At 39.6% G+C, this 23,456-nt stretch overlaps 1 protein-coding gene across 16 annotated transcripts in view; it reads left to right on the plus strand.

The window, feature by feature from the left end:
- The first annotated feature begins 1,105 nt into the window (after window positions 1–1,105).
- TCERG1 (transcription elongation regulator 1) overlaps window positions 1,106–23,456 on the plus strand; it is a 36,041-nt gene continuing 13,690 nt past the window's right edge. For 2 of the 16 annotated variants that reach the window (XM_083599136.1, XM_083599121.1), the window contains exons 1-14: window positions 1,106–1,270; window positions 4,742–4,967; window positions 5,246–5,398; window positions 6,325–6,595; window positions 7,357–7,599; window positions 11,011–11,073; window positions 12,239–12,439; window positions 15,069–15,184; window positions 16,027–16,115; window positions 16,817–16,977; window positions 18,251–18,344; window positions 18,712–18,847; window positions 20,089–20,178; window positions 21,445–21,563. In XM_083599136.1, coding sequence (XP_083455262.1) covers window positions 1,161–1,270; window positions 4,742–4,967; window positions 5,246–5,398; window positions 6,325–6,595; window positions 7,357–7,599; window positions 11,011–11,073; window positions 12,239–12,439; window positions 15,069–15,184; window positions 16,027–16,115; window positions 16,817–16,977; window positions 18,251–18,344; window positions 18,712–18,847; window positions 20,089–20,178; window positions 21,445–21,563 — 2,072 coding nt within the window. In that variant the 5' untranslated portion in view covers window positions 1,106–1,160. Of the gene's footprint in view, window positions 1,271–1,381; window positions 1,567–4,118; window positions 4,254–4,741; window positions 4,968–5,245; window positions 5,399–6,324; window positions 6,596–7,356; window positions 7,600–11,010; window positions 11,074–12,238; window positions 12,440–15,068; window positions 15,185–16,026; window positions 16,116–16,816; window positions 16,978–18,250; window positions 18,345–18,711; window positions 18,848–20,088; window positions 20,179–21,444; window positions 21,564–23,456 lie in introns of those variants that run through there. The other 14 variants (XM_083599128.1, XM_083599127.1, XM_083599126.1 and 11 more) reach the window with 12 other exon arrangements.

Genomic DNA, 23,456 nt, shown 5'->3' on the forward strand with positions numbered 1-23,456 from the left:
ATCTCAGTCAGTATTTGCATTTTATTTACAGATAGGTAGCCGTGTTGGTCTGCCATAGTCAAAACAAAAATTTTTTTTTCCTTCCAGTAGCACCTTAAAGACCAACTAAGTTAGTTCTTGGTATGAGCTTTCGTGTGCATGCACACGTGTGTATCTGAAGAAGTGTGCATGCACACGAAAGCTCATACCAAGAACTAACTTAGTTGGTCTTTAAGGTGCTACTGGAAGGAAAAAAATTTTTTTGTTTTGCATTTTATTTGAAATTGTATTTATATCTGTAACAGCTTTTGCTTGCTTTTATATATACAATAGTTGTTTTATATTTTTATTGTACTGTGAGGTCCCTTCAAAATGCCTCCTAGGAAGTGATTTGTTAATTAATTAATTAATAATGGATTGTATTTGCATTTGTAATAGCAATTATATTTTAAAATGATTAAAAATACATTATAAATCATAGAAGGGTAGCATGTTAATCCGTTGCAGCAAAAAAACATAAAAAATATAACCCCAGATTATATTGTCACTCTACATTTTATATGGTGTATTTGTTTTAAAATTGTTAACTGCCATAAATCAAATGAATAAATCTGATAGTATATGTTCTTTTTTGGTAAAAAGATTTCATTATCTCTTCGCATGAAATAAGTCCCGAGCAAGAAAGACCCTAAACGTCTCTACCATTTCGGAGAGGACACGATGGAACCCCACCATAGCTGAACTACATTAAAATTGTGATTTTACTGTATCACTTTTACTGCTCTCACTTCAGACCCCGCGAGGTTGAAAAAATGGTTTCTCCAACATACACCCGGAAGTTCTGTATCAGAAGAATAGGATGCGTCCCTTTATTTTCTTATCTCTGTGGTCAGAGACTTTTTTTTTGAGGTAAACCAGGTCAATTCCGGGTTATAGGTCACGTGACGTGCAAGCGAGCGGGCCGCAGGAGGGCGCGTTCAAGCGGCGCCGCTTGATGCTCTTTGAGCCAAACCAGCCAGTCACTACTCGCTTTCCGCCTCTCATTCAAAATCGGCGGCGACAGGCACCAATCGAGGCGAGGTTGACGGGACGCCGTAATGTGATTGACGCACCTGGCAGCCACTGACGAGGCGGCGAGGCCTGGCGAGGGTGGGCGTGTGCGGCGGCAGAGTCGGCTGGTGATGGCGGAACGAGGAGGAGGAGGAGGAGGCGGCGGCGGCGGCGCGAGTGGCGGAGCAGGCGGCGGCGAAGGGGACGCTGGGGCGGCGGAGCGGTACAACAATGAGATGAGGTAAGGCCAAGTCCTCCTCCGGGAATGGCGGCGGGCGGGGGGAAGGAAGGGGTTGGCAGGAGGAGCCGGGAGCACGAGGCCTTTTGTGAGCGCGCGCGCGCGCGAGGGAGAGAGAGAGAGCGAGCGCAGGGGGCACGAGCGCCCTTCCCGCTCCGCTTTCGCGCCGCCGGGCCCGCCCCCCTCCGTCCTTTCGTCTCGAGGCGGAAGCGGCCGTTCGGCCTCCGCTCCCTCACGGGGCTCCCCCCCCCGGGCCGTCCGCCCTCCCGCCCTTCACCTCAAGCCTCGCTCCTCCCCTGGTGAGATTCCCGCTCAGCGCCCCGACCGCTTTAACCGCCGTTATTCCAGAGTAATACCGTCTCCATGCTCGCTTGTTTTATTTATTTATTTCCAACGGCTCTTCAGCCTTGGGGACGGGATGCCCGTTTTGTCTGTTGGCTGCTCCCCCACACGCAGCCGGCTTTTGCCAATGGCGGCTCCCGGACACACGCTGACGTATCAAGAGCGGCGGGCGGCGGAGGAGATGCGTGGTTCCCTCTTCCCCAGTTCCTTCTTGAACTGGCGCCTCAGCTGGGGGCCCGCGGCTCAGTAGTAGTTGAGAGCGCATGCCTCTCTGTGCATGTGGAAGGCCTCAGTATTTCAGCAGGAAAGAGGATCTGAGGAAGGCAAGGGGAGGAAATAAAACAACCCTTAGATCTGCAGCAGATACCTGTTAAATCTATTCTGTGCAGAGTTAAATGAAGCCGGGGGCTGCCTCAAGTGTAAGGCAGGATTTCATATGTTCATGTAACCAGACTGCATTGAGGAGGAGAAGCCCCTCAGGGTTCTGTGTGTGTGAAAAACTTGAACTTGAAATGCAAGCGTAGAAGGTTGTCCGGATCACATCTAAAGTTTTATCCAAATAACCAGAAGGAATACTTCACTTGTTAACAGTGGTCCTGCCTAAGGAAGCTTTCCCACGTAGGAAATACCGTGAAGCTGACATGTGACATTAATATAGGGTTGTGTTTTGCATGGTACGCTTCTGGCATCCATGTGTTGGAAAGCTGTGTCGAATGGCAGCTTCCCAACATATGGATGCAGAGCAAAACGCATGCATGACGATTTTCCTTACATGGAAATACTTGCGTGTTTATTATTAAAGTCATTTCTGTGCTGCTTTGTATTCCTGGAAAAGAATCTGTAAGGGGTTTGCAACTTTCCTCAAAGCTTCAAATGAAATACAGTAAAGATCCACCATTTAAAGCAATGTAATTAACAGAAAAATATTACTTGTAAACATTAAGAAATTACAAGTAAAAAAATTTCAAATATTAAAAATGTACATATTAAGCGTAATTAGTGACTAAACGGAATAACTGAGACTGAAGTTGTGCCACCACCCCAGCCCTCTTCCACTCAAAACATATGAAGCAGCCCAGTTTAAAGTGGGAAATCTGTACTTGTCTGTGTTGCAGCTACGTGAAAAAGAAGACAGGGCTGCTTCACCTTCAATAGTCATGCAGAAGAAATAATTCCAGCAGCTGGTGAAAGTCTTTTGCACTTCTATTAAAGGTGCAGGTGTCCAGTTTGCTCTTTCACCCAGCTCCCCTGCGTGCATATACTGCATCTTTGGTAATTTGCAGTACAATGTGACTTTCACTGTATCCAGAAATTCCACTGCAAATACTAACAATCATAAGAGTAGTGGAAAAACTCACCCAGATAGTATTTTTAACTTCTAGTGTTCATAGCAGCAGTCTCTATTCCAATTTAATTGTTGTGCATCATAAGAAAAAGGCATTGTCCTTTTGAAATGGCCCATTATGACAAACAAAACAAGGCCTGACTATGCATATATAGTGGACTTGGTACTCTTCGGCCCAGGCTGTTTCTCCAGTCTGTTGCAGCAGTGGTGAAAGCAGTGAGGATTTAGAGATAAGAAGCCCTCAATCCAAGTTGTAGCCAGCCTTTATTCTCCCTCTTACTCCAGACTTTGGGTAGATGGCAACAGTAGTGGATACTGGAGGTAGAGGGGGGGCAGGAAGACCCCTATCACACTAGAATACTGTGCTTTTTAGCAGGCCGCAGACCTTCCTCCTCTCAGAAACCTCTAGAGGAGGCCTTTTATGTTCAGTATGAATTGAAATGAAATAACTTATATGTCTCAGAAATACTAAAAGTTTTGCTTTCTCTTGGATTCTGCCAATTTGTCCTTCCCAGGATGGATGTGGGCAACCAGTTTTTCCCATACACAAATGCATGGCAGAAAACTTTTCAGTGCTTTATTTTTCCGCATAATATTTTCCATTTCACAAGTTCATTATTATCAAATAATGGAGGCCAATTGCAAATTCTCATTACCTATGCATGTGCTGTGATAAAATTCTATCAGTTCTGTAGACAATATTTTTCCAGAACTGGAAAATTACCTTCCTTAGTGAAAATGTTCAGTCTTGGCACCCCTATTTATAAGATATATTTTAAATGACTTATATTTTACATGTACAAAATACATGCACATTGTGTCAGTTTACATAGCTGCATTGTGGCTTTTTCCTTTTAAAGTGAGCTGTGATAGGAAAAGTTCAGGCCCAAACTTGCTTGAGTTCTAAAGGCATAACCTGAAATCCTTACATATGTGCATCCTTTGTAACTCATGCAATATGCATACATTATGTACTCTTAATAGCTTTATCACAAAAAAAATCTGCTGTGGCTCTTGACCATCTCAGTGGAGTTGGCAGTGGCCACTGAGTGTTACATCACAAATTTACGAGTTATATACAACAATAGAATTCTTAAACACCTCTGTGCTATGCAACTTCCAAAATTAGAAGGTTGAATATTAAGTGTTGAATTATTTGTCTGTTGTCGTTCACCACCTTATAACCTTTGTTTTTTTCAATTTTGAGTCATCATGCCAACATTGGTATTGCACTGGCACTAAATGGTGGGCAAAATTGTTTTCCTGAGAGCATCAGAAGAGCGTTTGTTGGTTGCAAAGGTGAACGTTTTTTCTATATATACATTTACTAAGCTACCTCTGTAGAGGGCTGGGTGGCACAGTGGGGATAGCATTCCCAAATTCTGATTTAGCCTACAAGTGAAAAGGATGTAGATGTTCCCATCCAAGTGTGTGGTGTGCACCCATTCACATTATGAAACTATTGGGTGCTTTGGTATTTATTAAAATCAGTTGTCCATGTCTTGGATATATATAAATACAGGAGAGATGTGGGTATTGCACCTTGCGTTTGAGGTGACTTGTATGTAGGCTTGTGGGAGGGAAGCTTGTGCAGTGCCTTTCCATTTGAAGTATCCCCAGTCTAGATACTGCTTTCTAAGTCATTTAAATTGTGAGGACAAAGTCTCCCAAACAGTTTGGGGTTCATGATAACTTTGTCACAATGTTTTGGTTCACTTGTAACACCAATTCCCTTCTGTTGATCAAATAATTTGAAGACAAAACTGTTCATTTTGGTTTGCTCACAGAATGGCTCAACAGCAAGCACTGAGATTTCGTGGACCAGCTCCTCCACCAAATACTGTCATGAGAGGCCCACCACCTCTTATGCGCCCACCTCCACCTTTTGGTATGATGCGAGGCCCTCCACCACCACCCCGGCCTCCTTTTGGACGTCCTCCATTTGATCCAAATATGCCTCCAATGCCACCCCCAGGAGGAATTCCTCCACCTATGGGACCTCCACATCTACAGGTAAAAATATGTATGAGATGAGGACAGTATCTCTTTCTGCATGTCCCCCAAATATGCTCTGGGTGGTTGGGAGAACCTCCAGAACAGTTCTGGGAGGCATGCAAGGGGAGGAGAGGCTGGGAAAGTTCTGTTGTGTTTGGGGAAGATGTTCTGTGCATGCAGTGATTTAGTTGGATACATCCCATAAGGACTTATTTCTGGATAGATTTGGTTAGTTATGAAGGCACTGTGAATTTGAACATCCCTTGTAATATTTTTACTCTTGCATATGTTTGTAGAGACCACCTTTCATGCCTCCTCCAATGGGAAATATGCCACCACCTCCTGGTATGATGTTTCCTCCAGGGATGCCACCTGTCTCTGCCCCTGGAACACCAACAATGCCACCTACTGAAGAGATCTGGGTAGAAAACAAAACTCCAGATGGAAAGGTAAGATTTATCCATAGTAACAATAGTAATACTGTATTTTTCGCCCTATAAGGCGCACTGGCCCATAGGACGCACCTGGTTTTTTGGGGGGGAAATGAATAAAAGAATTTTATTCCCCCCCCCCAGCCGCAGGACTGGGGGGTGGGAAGCCCGAGCTTCCCCCGACCCCAGCCCACAGAACAGGCTGCCGTCCCAAGCCTTGGCACCTGTGGGAACTCTCACCGGGCGCGCAAGGCTTGCGGATAGCTTCCTGAAGCGTGGAGAGCGAGAGGGGTCGGTGCGCACCGACGCCTCTCGCTCTCCAGGCTTCAGCGAAAGCCTGCATTCGCCCCATAGGATGCACACACATTTCCCCTTCATTTTTGGAGGGGAAAAGTGCGTCCTATAGGGCGAAAAATACGGTAATTGTTGTCTTGCTGCACTGAAGATACAACCATCTTGGTGGGAAAGGCAGAAGGTGTGTATTTGAAGTTTTCAGATTGGCACCACAGGGGGGTCTGAATTGTTCCCCTCTTTGGTAAAAGGACCAGCCCAGGGGCCTAGTGATTCCATGGCTGGCCCTGCTCTGCATGCCGCACCTTGATTTGGGGCCCCATGTCATGGATAACTTCACAACTGCCCACAGTTTTGGCAGGCACAGTGGTAACCTTTATGGCAGCAGAATCCCCTGCAGGATCGTGCTCAGTGGATGGACACGTCTGCAGAATCCCAATCCCCTCTAGCAGCATTGATCAGGGGATTAGGCTTGCATCCTTCACAATCTTATTTGTTAAGGTGGTTGTGTAGTATTGTAAAGCCTTCAGAATACTAAGAAAAATTTCTAACAATTATATTGATTTTGAGAGTTTTATCAGGTAGGAATCTGAAAGGTGAATGGAAAAACTAGGTTATGTACAGTAGCATAAAATTGTCTTTTTTGCCTCTAGGTTTATTACTATAATGCACGGACACGTGAGTCAGCATGGACCAAACCTGATGGAGTGAAAGTTATTCAGCAGTCTGAACTGACACCAATTCTTGCTGCTCAGGCCCAGGCTCAAGCCCAGGCCCAGGCTCAAGCCCAAGCTCAAGCTGTAGGTGGTTCCACACCTACTACTACTAGTCCTGCATCAGTATCTCCATCTCCATCATCAAATAGTCAGTCGTCTACAACGTCTACTAGTACCACAACGACGTCTGTTTCACAAACAGTTTCCAGTAAGTAAAATTGCTACTGAGTTTAATATTAAATTATTGCACCACTTGGAGGTGCTATAGGATTCTAGAATGCTTACAGTCTGAGTTATAGAGGGAAATATTGAATATACAGTATCTGCATTATTCTGTGGCCATGCATATGCTGAAGTGTTTCAGAATTTTGCTTTGTATTACAAAGTGTACCTTCACTCTGCAATGGTACAGTGTAGTTTCCTTGTTCTTTATTTTGACTAGGAGCAATGTAAGTTCCTAATACATCAGTTGTTCAAATGACTTTATTTGCTGTTTGATGAATCAACAGAAAACTCATGCCACTGCTCTGGAGGTTTGTTAGGTGCATTTTATGGAAAATGTGGAAATGAAATAAAATCTTAATCCTTTGAAGAAAGCTGAAAAAACCCATTATCAGCTATTTTCAGAAATTTGCCTAGGCTGTTTGAGGTGAGTGTGCGTGTGTATGGTAAATTTTTGCAGCTGCAGAGATTATTTCATTATTTGATCCTTGCAGCAGAAACCTCTTGGTGACTCCACTAGCAGAGCACCTTGGTAATCTTGGCATTAAGATTGAAGTTTATACTAAAATGAAATAACTTGCAAGTTCTTAAGTGGCCTCTCTCTGTAAACTGTGCATAGTTTTGTAAATTACTTATGAGAGCATAATGAACTTGGCATTATTTACAAGGGAATCTTGGTGAATCGTATTAAACATGGAGCATATACATGTATGATATAGGGTTTTGGATGTTTGTTCTCTTTATCAGCACCTACAACACAAGACCAGACCCCCAGCTCAGCTGTTTCAGTTGCCACACCTTCAGTCAGTGTTTCAACCTCTGCTCCTTCTGCTACATCTGTGCAGACTGTACCCCAGCCAGTCCCACAGACTTTGCCTCCTGCAGTACCTCATGCAGTACCTCAGCCGACAGCAGCAATTCCTGCTTTCCCACCAGTAATGGTACCTCCATTTCGTGTTCCTCTTCCTGGCATGCCTATTCCACTTCCAGGTAAATTGAGATACTATGACTGTCTTGCCAGCCACATGTCCATGTTGTCAATTTGTTTGCACTCATGTGTCTACTGTGTATGGAATTTGCCTGAATCCTCTTCATTTAAAATATATTCTTCAACAAATTTGGAGTTAGCTGACAGGCTTTTTAGAGTAAAAAAATATATTCCAGAATTTATTTTTATTGGCAAGAAGTCATGTAAAACACTTTTTTTTGGAATGAATACATATTATACTTCAAACACAATTTATTGGTTTAACAGTTCATGGTTGGAAGAAATTCACCCTGTCTTTGTTACTTAAGCTGCAATCCTATATACACTTACCTGGGAATGCTTCCTTCTGGGTAGACTTGCTTAGGATTGCACCCTAAGAATGTGATACTAGGCTTTACTGACTTTAAAATAAGCAATGCCTTGGTAGAAGTAGACTACTGTCTTGAAGTAAATAGCTGCTTTGGTGAATTAACTCTTATTAAACTGGTTAATTACCTATACAAGCTCTTCAAAACATTAGTTGTTGAGTCACATATTACAGTGCAGCTATTAATGTATGCATATTTGTAATTGATAGAGTAAAACTGACTGAGTGCAAAAGAAATACACTTTAGTTGTTACCTTGCCAAGTGGTAATTACCAGATGGAATCAGTAAACTTTCATTGAAGGACAGTATAAAATGAATTAATAAATTCAAAGATAGGGTTTAATTATCTGTCAGTGCAAAAAAGTTCAAATCCATGGTGCCACCCTTGGTGTCCTCCCTTTCTTGCCATCACTTGTACCCCTAGAATTTAAAGACAGACTGTGTTGCAGACAGGGAGAGGATTTGGTGGTACTCACATACACAAGTACTTTTTGGCCGGGCCAAAAAGTTCATTCTGAAATTGGAATAATTTCAGGCCTATATGGTTGAAGACAGAATCTTGGACCTATGTGGGAAGTGTGTTTGAAAATTTGCTAGTATATAATAACTACTGTAGTCTATTTTATTTTTTATTTATAAAATTTTCTATACTGCTGTTCATTTGAGGATCACAGCACAGTTTACAATATAAAAATACAAAAATGCATAGTAACAAACAAAAAGAATACTCTCCTCCACCTCCACCCCTGTTTAAAAGGCTGTTGTGTTTAAGCCCTACTTAGGATTCTAGCATTACCAGGATTCTTAAGTCACCTCAGCTGACTGAAAAAAGGTTAACTTTTTATAAAAGCTATGTCTAGTGCCAGTGACATATGTGGGCATTTATACAAAGATACGTTTTTCAAATTCATGAAACTCTTCTAGTTTGGCTTCAGTGCTACTGGCCAAGTTGCCTGTCTTAATAGTGAAACCTCTGAGATCTTAAAATATACAATATGAAATTCCAATAGTTATTCTGAAAAGTATAAACGTGATTGGTAAAGCAGCGGAAACTACCTAGCACAGGAACAGCAACAACAGGAGATACAGAAGGAAGGAGGAATTAGTGAAAATTCCACCATCTTCCTCCAATGTGAGCAGAACGCTGCTGATTGCAAGTCTTGATCCAATTAATAGTGTAGTTTTTGTTGTTTCCATAGGCAGAATCCCATGTGCCTTCTTTAAACAGTCTTTTCGTAGCATAAAAAACAAGGCAAGTTAGAATATTAATGCACTAAGAAAAAAATAGGAGAGGTTGGAACATCCAGTAACATTTTCAAATACTGAAAATGTATTTCACATTGTCAGTACTGCTATTGTACGTAAAGAAGCACCTGTTCGAATTATTTCCTCCCCTTCAGCCTTAAGTGTTTAGTTATAGTGTTTAACTATACAGCCTTAACTAAACAGTCTTAAGTGTTTAGTTATAGTTATATACTATAAGCTACTGGTACATTTTAACATGACAAGTTTGACAGTGGAAATGGCTACTTTTCTCAAAAATCTTTCTGAACAAAAACTTGCCCAGATTCAGTGATCTTTCTATAGCACAGTCTTATGCATACTTATGCAAAAGTCACTCACACTGTAATGATACTTACTCTCTAGTAAATCTGTTTAGGATTGCAGCTCTACACTTAATTTTCAGGCATATTCAAAACATGGTTAACAAGATTAACCTCTGCATTCATTGCAAATTTGTAACGTAAATACACCCTAACATATATCAGCAAATATTTTGCTTGACTTGGCAGTTGTGCATTTTGTTCCATGCATGAATAAAGCTTGGGAATATTATTAGAAAAGATATTTTCTGGAAGACTAATGCAATACAAAAACCCATGAATGATAGTTGAATGTTTTTGTATTGGACACTCTTGAAGAAACTTTGTTTTTTGTTTGTTTTGAACTTGGGATTTAATTTCATTTTGTGCATCTCAAAATATGGGAGTAAAAATATTCTAAAAGAAATTTGGGAAGGGTTTACGTTCTTGCATTTTCTAGTGTTAGAAGGTACTATAAACTTGGTACCTCTTTAAATTATCTCTTGTCTGGAATGTCCCTTCAACCCTGTTTCCCTCCCCTCCTTCCTCAATTGCTGGGTGTCCCATCCTATGCAACCTGTCAGCAACATTTTTCACTTGGAAAACAGTTCTTGACTGCTCTTTTCAATGAATAAACTTAAGAGGCGTCCTTTAAACGTAAGCCTACCTTGCCACATGGGACTCTTCTGTGTGGCTAGGGTAGTGTTTTAAAGAGCTAATTTGTAATTTGTTTTGGCTCCGGAATGGAGTTAGGAGCGGGAGAAGGGAGAGAAGATACAAGGGAGAGCATATATAGGCAACTAATGAGCCATCAACTCAACTTCTCTGTTTCCTTTCTTCTTTTGGAGGGGGCCTGTTACCTTATCCCTTACTTGCATTCACTACCTTACCTTCAACCTTGCCTGTTTTCCCTCTTCAGACTGATACTCCTGTGCCTTCTAGTATAATTTGCTTTCTCAACACCACCATTCTTCTCCCCCTGCTCCCCCAAATACATTCCTAAGGCTTCAGTCCTGTGAACACAATGGGGCTTCCTTCCAAGTAAATGTGCATAGGATTGGGCTAAATGAGCTATTTGCACTAATCCTGGACAGATTGCTGTAATATGGCAAGATAAGTATGACCTTTCATAGCATTGTCTCACAAGGGGGTGGAGAAGCTTGACCACACTGAATTTAAATCCCTGCATCATTCCCTCATTTTTTTAAAAAAAGATGGCTGCATTGTCATTTAAGTCCTCATGTTCAGTATAAGCCGAGATTATTGCAGGAACTTGTCATTGATCTGGAATCACTATACTAAAAGGGAAACGCATTTTAGACCTTCCTGCTTGCTTCCCACTGCCATTGAAAAAAAAATGGCATGCTAAATTTGTAGCAGGAAAATTGATACTACTCAGATTCCCAGTGGTAGCTGACATGCAGTGGCAGCTTTCCAACATGCTTGCTTATCCATTTTACAGGTGTAGCAATGATGCAAATAGTCAGCTGCCCGTATGTAAAGACAGTCGCTACCACCAAGACCGGTAATTTTTTTAAACCATCTTAGTCTGTTTTGTCTGTAAGTTGGCATGGTAGTGAATGTTGTTGTTTTTACCTTTATTTGCTTTTCCCAAATAACTGGATCTCTTATCTTTATTTTCAAAATACACTTACAAGTACAGATTTCACATGTAGTCAGCAAGATTTCCCCCCAATTAACTGGCTATGAGCTTAATTAGTTAAAAAAAACAACACTTATGCAAGTTAGACTACTCTGTTCATGTGAATCTCTTCCATAACCATATTTTGCTTTTGCTTTCGTATGTGGGATACAGTGTTTGATTCCCCCCTCCTGCTATTTGTACAGTGATCAGACTTTGTTTGCATGTTAGTTGCTTGTGTATGTGTGTCTGTGTCTATGTTTAAACTTACATGTTAAAGGCTGTTCTAGATATATATGTTTTCATGCAAAAAGGAGATTGTTGTCAGTACCTTACATATTCACAAAAAAACTAGAGTCATGCTGCATTAAACCATCTGTTATTTTAACTTTAAAATCCAAAAATCAAAGTTGAAAGCAAAATCCCGGGTTGTATTGGCACCTAAACATGTGATCCTGACTTCTAAGATTGGGTGCTCCTGACAGTGCTTGAAGGAGCTCAGTAAGTGTGCAGGACTCTCTCCCCTTCCATGGCACTGGGGAAGCTCTGCTTGCATGTGTGGGTCTGCTTTGCTGGATCACATGACCATTAAATAGAGAGAACTAAGAAGATTTCCTAATAATCATGCTACATCTGTACTGAAGAAGCTGACTTTATTGTTTTACTACTCTTTGTTAGTGTTACCACTTTGAAGAGCAGTAAATCCTTCCCATCTTCTTTTAATGCTGATTCTTATGATAGTGTATGGAATTAGCAATAACTTCATTCTCAGCACTTAAAAAATAGTGCAAATTCACAAGATTCATCAAATATTTACTACATTTTGTGCCATCCATGACTGGGTATACAGGGCAGTAGTGATTAGGCAATGTGCAAGTACAGTGTACTAACACAGAACTACAGCTTAGAAGAAATGTCCCAGCTTCCAGTATTGATAGCTTCAGTTTCATTAATAAGCCACTGTATATGCTGATTTCAGTTTGATGCTTTGGATTCACAAAATGTTACTTTATCAGTACTTGCCTTTTTATTGCTCCTTCTTATGTAGGTGTCTTGCCAGGAATGGCTCCTCCTATTGTACCTATGATCCATCCTCAGGTTGCTATTGCCGCTTCACCTGCTACATTGGCTGGAGCAACAGCAGTCTCTGAATGGACAGAGTACAAAACAGCAGATGGGAAGACTTACTACTATAATAATAGGACACTGGAATCAACATGGGAGAAGCCTCAAGAACTGAAGGAGAAAGGTATAGTGTTCAGTTTTGGACCAGCTAATGTTGTGCTTTGCAAAATTTAAAAGACAAATTGGCTGATGAATGTTTGTGCTTATTTCTAGCATTTTTAAACCTGCTGTATGTCTTAAAGGTAAAGGTAAAGGGACCCCTGACCATTAGGTCCAGTCGTGGCCGACTGGGGTTACAGCACTCATCTCACTTTATTGGCCAAGGGAGCCGGCATACAGCTTCCGGGTCATGTGGCCAACATAACTAAGCCGCTTCTGGCGAACCAGAGCAGCGCACGGAAATGCCGTTTACCTTTCCGCCGAAGCGGTACCTATTTATCTACTTGCACTTTGGCGTGCTTTCAAACTGCTAGGTTGGCAGGAGCAGGGACCGAGCAACGGGAGCTTACCCCATCGCGGGGATTTGAACCGCTGACCTTCTGATCGGCAAGTCCTAGGCTCTGTGGTTTAATCCACAGCGCCACCCACATCCCTCACTGTATGTCTTACATACAGTTAAAACAAAAGTCTCTCTGTCTACAGACCCACGATCTAAAAAACATGACGCAGAAAGAAAAGGCCATGGTGAGTCAGAAGTTGGGGGGAAGCAAGCTCTGCATCTCTTATAATAACCAGCATAAATGGAAACAGTTCAGGGACAGGAGGAGTCCAGTGGAGCTGGTCTTTCAGAAAAGCTGATGGGATGATTCAATGTCCCACCTCCGCTAGTATGCTACTTCTTTTACAGTCTTTCCCTTTCTTACTAGCTCACAGTTGAAGTTCGTTGCTTCTCTTGTTGTCTTAATATGGCACACTGTTACAAAATGCCCCAGTTTTGCATGTGTGACTTTGGGCTCCTGGATAGCAGACCTCCACCGCCAGGCTGCGGTTTCTCTCAGCTTCCGTTTGTCTAAACTGAGAAAGGCCTGTTTTTTCCCTGGAGCCTACCGCCAGCTGTTTTGAGAGTCTCCAAGTATTTGCTTTTTATGGATTTCGTCTTACAGATGGATGATTTCTAGAATTCTATTTAGTAGCTATCTCCAGGTTGCTTCATGTTCTCTATTTAGATTTTTTAAACCATTTCTTATTGGCCTTGGCATTTCTGTTGCAGTGTGAAAAGGATATGACTCTTTGAGAGTCCTTTGTACAGGATGCCTAGCACTATAAATTTGTCACTGATAAGCTCTTCTTTTTTGCTCCCCAAATCATGAATTTTAAAAAAGGAATTCCATTGACTCTCTAGGCTTTGACATTTCAGGTGGAAATACTCCACCTCATAAACTATATTACACTTAAGAATAAAAAATTAACCAAATCTGCTCTGCATAGTTATTTTCAGTACCTATCTTATTGTCTTGTCCGTAATTTGTTTAAATTGTATTTTTAAATTGCTGTAACCTGCCCTGGGATCTTAATGATGAAGGGTGGGTAAGAAATCAAATAAATAATTAAATAAAATTAATAATCCTTGGTTTTCCTTAATAAAGGTGAAGGATTTAAACATGAGGGAGCTGAGTCTAATTTCTCCTATCTCATTGTAGCACAATGTTGCTGTGCAGCAACAATCAAATCTTTTCTGCCAGACTGGTTATTCTGAGGGTCTGTTGAAGCTTTCTGGGGCTGGAAATTGAGCAATTTTTGTAACACTTAAGGCTTGGGTTTCTGACACCATCTCATACTATTTCAGAGAAGGAGGCAGGCCCCAAAGGATACCTAACAAAACAGCAACTTTATTGCTAAGAACAAACTAGATTAGAATTGCAGCATAGATAACTGTCTTAGTTTGGACAAAGACATAACAGTAGTCCTGGAGCCAATATAAATCTCCACATATCAGTAGCAAGAGAATACCACTATATTATCTCATCCTTGTTGTGTAAACATTCAGAATTATTTTCTAAAGTACTTGTGGTATCTGCTGATTACAGAAGTGATTGCCATCCTTACCATAGATAACCAGTGTAAGGCGGTTGTATATCCATGGTAATTTTGGAAAGACAGAAAGTATGAAAATATATTTCTTTTGGAAATATAAGTAGAAGACTGTAAATAACAGTTGCTTTAAATAAAACCAGACTGCCTAGTGAAAACAAAGAGCTGCTTCTTCGAACTCCAAGGAGCTTCTCCAGACTACATACCTGTTCCTTCAGGGAAATGCAGCTGTGTTGGCAATAGGCAGATTTTCTGGATTTCTGGACTGGGAAACCACCCACAAGGCCTTCATCTTACCAGGATTCCGACTCAGTATTGGGTCTTGTCTAGTCCACCACTGTATCAAGAAATTGAGAAATTGCACAGCACACTATAGTTGGATGTAACAGAAAAATAGAGCTGGATGTAATCAGCATACTGATGATACCATACCCCAAATCTTCTGATGACCACTTCTAACAGCTTCATATAGATGTTAAACAGCATCATGCAGCACCTAAAAGTGTAGCTGTCTGGGAGCAGAAATATAGCCACCCAGTGTCATTCTGCTAGCTCTAATAATTTGTATAATCACAGATACATGTCCATAGTTGAGAAAAATTCTGACAAAAATGAAAACACTAGCATTCAAATGTACTTTTCATTATGAATAATTATGCTGATAAGAGACTTAAGTTTGAATTTACAGAAAGTGGAAGGTAAAAAACAATGCTTTTCCCTAGAAAAAGTAGAAGAGAAGATGAAAGAAAGCATTAAGGAGCCTGCCGAAGACCCTTTGCCTATGGAGACTGAAGAGGAGGAACCCAAAATTGAACCTATCAAGGAACTTATAAAAGAGGTAAAAGACATGAGAAACCTACAGCTTAATTTTGCTGTATTTAAATACTCTTATGTTGGTTTGTGAAAACAAAGCTGCAGATCAAGTAGAATGAAGTGGAAGATGCATTTAAGTAAACTGAAATAAAATAGAAAATGTGCACATTTTGGTCTGGATATTGAGAGCATATTGGCAGCATATTGACAGCTCTCTAACGTGAATAGGTTGTTCTTATATTTAGGAACTAACTAGAAGCAATATTTGATTTTACAAATTACTTAGAAAGTAAAGCATTGTGGATAGTCTTCAATGGCTGAAAAACTTGATTGTATCCAATGTTAATCATACTTTGCGTCAACCATTTGAATAAGTATGACAACCTAGGTTCATTAATTCAAATGCATATTCTGAGTAAAAACAAGCTGAATACAGTCCACAGTTTTTAAGGCACACATTCAGTGCCTTAAATATTGAAAACTTGATTTACATTTAGGAACATAAACATGAAAACAAAGTGTTATTGCATAGTTTTGAAAGTAGTAACTCTTGGCAGCTTTTATATTACTTTGGAGCAGATTTTGGGGCACATGGGGGTGCAGGTGGAAAGGGGCAAAAAGAAACCAGACATCCCATTTCACAGATGGATTAACCACTGTGCAAAAGCAGGTGGGCATCTTAGGATGTTGCCCTTAGTGTGTGTTAAACATAAAATGAGTTATGTGTACTTTTCTTACACATGGGTTTCACTGATTTCCAAATTACTTTTTATTTCCAATTGATTTTAAATAGTTCCTCCTTATCCTTCTTGTCAATTCACTATAAATGCAACAGTTGGTTTTAAATTACCTTTGATCTCTCACCAGGAACCAAAAGAAGAAGAAATGACGGAAGAAGAAAAAGCAGCTCAGAAAGCAAAACCTGTCGCTACTACCCCTATTCCTGGTACTCCATGGTAAGTAACATTTTCCCCTCAGATTGATTAGTGTGAATATATAATAAAAAAAAAATCTTTCCAGTAACACCTTAGAGACCAACTAAGTTTGTATTGGTATGAGCTCATACCAATAACAAACTTAGTTGGCCTCTAAGGTGCTACTGGAAGGAATTTTTAAATTTTCTTTCTACTAAGGCAGACCTACCTGTAACTGTAAATATATAAGTACTACTTTTAAATCTGTGCATTCTATCCATAGTGAACATTTTATGCATTGTTTATTTCTAATATAAAATTAATGTTAGATTTACAATGATTTAATCAATCAATAATGTTAGCAATAGGCTTATATTATACATTTCATGTTGAATAAAGAAAAAATCGGCTTTACATTATTTTTGTATGAGATTGACCAGCAGTTAGCAGTGATCGTAAGTCTAATTTCTGTTTATAAAACATTCTAGTACAGACAGGTATAATTAAGTGCTGTTGATCTTGGCTATAATCATATGCACATTTATCTGGGAATAAGCCCACTGAATACAGTGTTGCTTATTTATGAGTAAGCATGCTTAGGACAGTGTTGTTTTATGGAGTTTAAGAGCATGTGACAAAGGCATTGGGACCTCTGTATTTTATTAACTGAAAGCATGCTTATAGGTTAAACAAACTTTGATAGAGTATTGATAAACTATTGATTGATTGTGGCTTTTCTGTAGGTGTGTGGTGTGGACAGGTGATGAGAGGGTTTTCTTTTACAACCCTACCACACGTCTGTCTATGTGGGATAGACCAGATGACTTAATTGGAAGAGCAGATGTGGATAAAATTATTCAGGAGCCTCCACACAAAAAAGGAATAGATGAAGTGAAAAAACAAAGTAAGAATAAAAACAGTATTCTTCGTCTTGGTTATTTTGCAATTTTGAATATACTTACAGGTTCAATTTTTTGTGCTTATTCAAAGCAAGAGATATTTTGTGCTTATTTAGAAGCAAGAGAGAACTGCAGTGGAAAAAGTTATTGATCAATGCATGATTTCTGGGACTCAGTTGTGACTAAATTAAATCATTTTTGATTGCTAAAAGTAGGCTAAGCATATATTCAGTAATGTGAATATTTACATAATCTTAGGAAGTGCAGGTCCTCTATATTTGATATCTCCCATTGGTTCAAAAGCTAATGTTTTCTTTCACTCAACAATTCCCTCTACTTTAAATCCACCGGCATGTAGAACAAAGTTAGGGAAACATGGCTGGTGGTCTGGGATGATGAGATTTTTTTTTGGCGGGGGGAGATACAGGACCCCATTCTGTGATGTTGGAGATGCAGCTGGAAACCAGGCAGTGGTTCATCACATCTATGAGCTTGATTTGGCCTTTTTGGTTGGATGGTGCTAAAGTATTAGTGAGATTTCCAATGTAAACACTTGGAATACTGAAGTGCTTTTTATTCTGTATATACATACACTACATACCTCACAAAATACATTGCAGTCTTACCAAGAAGCTTGGGCATAGCTGAGCCACGGCGCAAATTAGTTTCAGAGACCTTGCTGACTGCAGCACTCACATTGTAACAGAGTCCTGGCATCCCACAAGAATAACTACAGTGTCATTCCTGATCTACATGGTTCAGTCTGGCTCAACATTTCACAGGTTTTTTTATTTTTAAAAAAATCACTGTGTCGCTTATGTGTTTGCTGCACTGTGTTCCTTTGGGAGGAAGGGTGGAATATAAAATTTATAAATAATAACAAGATTTCACACCAAGCCATAACTGGCTGTTCTATCTGATTTGAGCCTCTGCCTCTGAGGCTGGTATGTATTATGTTCTGGAAGCTATGGTAGAGTGGATTTTTAAAAAAAATTATAGATATTAATTGGAAGCATACATTATTATTTATTTTTTGGGAAGCATACATTATTGATCAAATGTTATTTGTTGTTTAATTTTATTTCATAAAATTAATATACCTATTGATTGTGGGGGAAAACCTCACAGTGGAATATTGCATTCTTTATTGAGATTCTAATGTGTATCCATAGACTAACTTTGCATGTCTTAAAATTAACATGAGATGCATTCTTTACCTTTATGTAGACAACAAGCGAATATAAGTGGTGTGTTTTTCCCCCTGAACTGTACCTATAGGGATGCTAATAGAGGCCTCTCTTACAGTAAAAGAAGAGCATGAAATGCTAGATGAAACAAATGATGATGAACCTATTAAAGCAAAGAAGCGGAAGTAAGTTGTGTATGGAAGGATAGACTGCATGAATTTCTGAGCTTTAAAGTTTTTAAGTCTGAACTGGGGCTCAACTCAGTGTGGAAAGCTAAGTTTCCCACACTGCACAGTGGCTTTTGTAGTCACTATATTGAGTGAGATTGCTTGTCTGCAGTACGCCCAAAGTAGTGTTGTATGCTCAATCATATTTTTTAATTAATTGTTTGGGGGGGTATTGGGCCAAGTTAAATAGTCTCTGGTTCCACTGTGCATTGAATAGAATGCATTGGATGGAATCCACCCTGAACATACGTTACCAAAGTGATGTAAAGCTAAAGATTTAATTGTATTTTTTTTAATGGAGTCTTGTATGCCTTCACTTTCATAGGAAGGAGGAAAACAAAGACATTGATTCAGAAAAGGAGGCTGCCATGGAAGCTGAAATTAAAGCAGCTCGAGAGAGAGCAATTGTCCCGCTGGAAGCGCGAATGAAACAGTTCAAGGACATGCTACTTGAAAGAGGGGTCAGAAACTATTATTGTATTAAGTCAACCTTGGTGTTTCCTGATTACACTGACATTTTAGCCCAAATAATGGAAAAATCTGATAGTTCCTATATTGTTCTTCTTTCACTGACAAGTTATTCCTGCATACTGTTATTAGGATTGAAGGATATTGGTTATCTGTATACTAATAAGATATTCCAACTCTGTATGGTGCTAATGATAAGGATGTCCTGTGCTTTGATAATTTGTTGTTGTTTGATTGTTCAGAAGGCACATGTGCAGAATAACTGGTCAAAGATAAAACTAGTGTTCACATTAAGTAAATGCCATTGGGAAACACACACACATTCTCACACACCTATTCACCTGTTGAAGTTCTGTGATGTAGGATTGTTGCACACAACTAGTTGTGTGGGTGTGTAATCTTAATTTGGGGAGTTGGATAAATTGGGCTTCTGTTCAAATCCTTATACTACGATAGTTTCACATTTGAAGAGTGTGTCTGTTACCTATGTATGTGTACTGAAGATAAATTATGGATTTCAGTAGCATATTTTTTTCATGCAAAATGAAGCCCACAACAGTTGTCTTTTTCAGGGGCAGTTTAGGGAAGTGGAGCATTTTTGGCAACTATCATTGCTATTCCTGGAGCCTTGGTATGGGTGGGACAGGAGAGCGGCGCATATGTTTGCAATTGATTTCAAAATTCTCTTGTTAGAGTAAAGAATATCAGCTTTCAGTGTGATTTTTCCAATGCAGTTTCCATGAAATGTTATAAGTTTGCCTTGTTAACCTGTCTTTTTAAAAGTGCTCCAAAGACAATTTCTGTGCAAAACCTTTGGGTTTATTTGGGGTGGCGGCGGGCGGGGGAGACATTGGATCATTTAGAAAAAGAGCTATGCAGGCAGCATAGGAAGTCAGAGTAGAGAACTTCAAGGCTCTCTTTTGATGTGGCAATTTTTAAATGTCACACAGTAGTGGCTATTTTAATGAGTAATTAGATGTGTGTTAGTTCTGTGTAATTATGTAGACGTTTTTGGAGCCAATTAGTGTGGAAATTTGTGATGCTGACCTCCTGGAGCTTGTCATCTATTAGTGATGAAACTGCTGTAAGGGTTTCAGTTATGGCTCTTCTCTAACAGATGTCCTGTAGGTTTCAAGCAAAATAGCACGACTTGCTTGTCTTTGGGTGAATTTAATTGCTAAGAAAATCAGCACTTTCCTCTCTTCCACTCCACCCCTTTCTATTTTTTTAAAAGGTTTCTGCATTTTCTACTTGGGAGAAGGAGCTACACAAGATAGTTTTTGATCCCCGCTACCTGCTTCTTAACCCTAAAGAAAGAAAACAGGTAAAATAAAGGCCTACAGGTAAACACAACTGGCCTGTGAATTCTGTGATATCTGGAGTTTCAGATAACAAATGTTTAGGGAATGGAGTGGGGAAAGGGTAAGGTTCCAGGTATTTCTTAAGAAAGAGAACTTGACAATTTCTATAGGGAAATGAAAGCTTCAAACTCAAATGTATGTTTAGGTACGAAGCCCCACACCCCCAAACCATAATTGTTGCAGAGATTTGTATAAAAATATTAACAGGAGTATTTGACAAAGAAACCCTGAATATGTTATTCATACTCAAAATATTCTTGTGTGAAATCTTTTACTACAAAGATGAAAATAAATGGGAAATGTAAAATTTGCAAAAGGGAACAATCAGGATTTATTTATGTACTCTGTTTTAATTTCTTCATCTCCAGAGTGATTTTTTAGAAGCTGAGACTTGGTAGAACCACCAGTTTCTGAACAAAGGTGGTCAGTTGTATGTCTCTCATATTAAATCATGCACATATAGCCCAATGTTAAATGGGAGTTTTTTCTCCTATCCTAACTAGTTATAAGTGTGGATACTGTGTCCTCATGAATAAATGATAATTTGATTGCATTAATATAGCCATAAAAGTGTTTCTAGGGTTATTGAGCATTCTTAAATGCTGGCTATGAGGTATGAAAGAAGAAAGAGCTGGCTCTTTTCTGATAGCTTCTCTTATATATTAGCTTCTCTTAGTGAGAATTACACTTTTTGGCTTTGATAGAGAAGAATATGTCACTGTCTCCGTATGTAGCAGTATCTTTGGCAATACCCTTCTTCACCTCCTCTCCTGGCTGCTTGAGCTGCAAGGACCCCCTTGTTCCATGCCGCATTGTTCAAGATGGGCTTGATCCCAGCTTGAGTGATGACATATAGCTCTATCAAAGTACATGCCATTATCTAATGAAGACCTCTGTGCAATTTAAAAATACAGAAATTCATCCTGATGGAAGGAAGCAGTTCTTAAGCATCCAACTATTTTACGTTCAGCACTGTTGCTGCTGTGATTGTTACTTGGTGCCCTAAAGAACAGTGTTAAAATTTATGTTGAATGGCTTTACATAAAAGTTTTTATAGAGAGGAATATTTCAGTGAGTCCAAGCTTAGTGAAGTGATACTCTTGGGGTCATATATGGTAACTTCTCATATTACTGCAAATGATGCATCCTAGCCTTTGACTTGTCCTTTGGAGTTCTCCCCACTTACAGGGTGATAATGCTCCAAATGGTATACTCTGGTGTTTCTGTAGGTATTTGATCAGTATGTGAAAACCAGGGCAGAAGAAGAGCGCAAAGAGAAGAAAAATAAAATAATGCAGGCTAAGGAAGATTTCAAGAAAATGATGGAAGAAGCGAAGATTAATCCCAGGTAAGAATATTTCCTCCTACATTTTCAGGTACTGTGTACTGCTAGACTTGGTTTTACTTGAAGTCCAGTACTATCCTCTGCATGTTTACTGTCATTTAATCCAAATTTTATGACACTGGCTATTTCAGGATATGAAGCAATCCCAAATGCTTGGCAAGGTGTGGAAGATGGATTTATTTGCCCTAAATGTTCACAGGCTATGTCCTCCAATCTGTAGGTTTCCTCATCTTCGTTAGCTGTGAAAACACCAACATTACTGTTTAGAATATAATAGGGAACTTCTACTCTTTTCCAGCATTATGTAAATATGAAACATATTAGTACCAGAATTGTTTGTGACTTTGAGTAGTATTTTTTAAAAGCTGTCTGTTTTACTTAAGCAAACTACATATGCAAATGAGCCCTAGCTATGACAGGCAAGTTTCCATAAGCTATTCCATAGTCAGCATGGGGAAAGGACCTGGTGGATTCTCTCTACTTTGCTTTGTAATTTTAGGATGTGAACCGCCCTGAAATCTAAGGAGAAAAGGTGGTATACAAATTGAATAAATAATAATAATAATAATTTTATATTACTTATTCATTACCAAATAGGTTTCCATAATTCAGTTACATTGTAAGCAAGACATTGCCAATATATTGTTCAACAGTATGTAGTTATCATTTCCTTTTAAAGTATTTCTTTTTGTGTAAACTAGGTAGGCTTTACTTTGCATTACATGTTTGTCTGCTTTAGGTTAATACTGTGGTTTCAGTAAAATGCAGTGAAACACCCAAATGTTTCTTCAGAAGTTGTGCTACTTTGCTTGAATTAACTTGATGTCTACAAATGGTTACCCTAAACACACATATTAGGTGGGCAACCATTTTTCTGTCAGGGATCGCATCCCCCCAGGATTAATCAGTTGGAGGCCACACGCCATATGTGGGTGGGGCCAGGTCCAGTGGTGGTTGAGACTACATTTTTTCTCTTTCTGATGCCACCTTTTCTCTCTCTCCTCTTTCCTGCCTGTCCAGCAGACTGTTAGGGAGTGATGAGTCACTTTTCCCAGCAGTCTGAACTGATTGCTTGCAAAGAGCTTTTGAAATTAGGCTGTGGGCCACATAAAATAAGGTCAAGGGATTCAGGTTGCCCATCTTTGTTGAACAGTACTGAGCTTGAAAATAATTGCTTTGTTAGTGTAACCATTTTCCTTACTTAGCCTTAATTGTTTCTTACTACTTTTTTGCACCCCAAAGGACACAGAAGTATATATCATTTATATATTATGTTTGTCTTCTTTACCCACTGTTGACTAAAACCAATCTTCAAAGGACCTGCAAGTCTTGTTAACTAATTTCCCTTTTTTAATCCAAGGTAACAGTGCCCATTTGGAAGTTTGCATTCCTTAAAAATCATATTTGTGCTTTGTGTGCTCAGAAATCCATGTCCAGTCTTGCTTTTGCAGCTCACTTTCTTTAGTTTAGGTTTACATTCACTTCCAGTCAGTTGAATAAGCTACCCAATTATTCTCTTGTTTTAATTTACCCTACAGCAACATTAGGCGGGATTGCCCAAGTCTAATTATTTCCATGCTGAGATGAAAACATTCGTAGGATTATAATGTCTCACGTAAACCTGGGGCCAGATTAGCATCAGACCTTGGAAAAAGCACAGTAGTGTTTGTTTTTTTCGAGGTAAGTGGCAGTACTATATCTACTGCACATCTGAGATTTGGAATCTGGCCCTGGAGGTGAGAGTACTGTTAATAATTAAAACTGCAGGGAGAAAGGGTGGGAAACCCTTCAGACACTACTGTCCTTGCTCACAGTATTAAAAGAATCTGAATTTTTGTACCATGCCAGTTCTATTTCTGGCAGTGTTGGGTGGCAAAAGAGCATTGTTAAATTTAC

The sequence above is a fragment of the Podarcis filfolensis genome, assembly GCF_964270895.1.
Source record: "Podarcis filfolensis genome assembly, chromosome: 2".
Classification (NCBI taxonomy): domain Eukaryota; kingdom Metazoa; phylum Chordata; class Lepidosauria; order Squamata; family Lacertidae; genus Podarcis; species Podarcis filfolensis.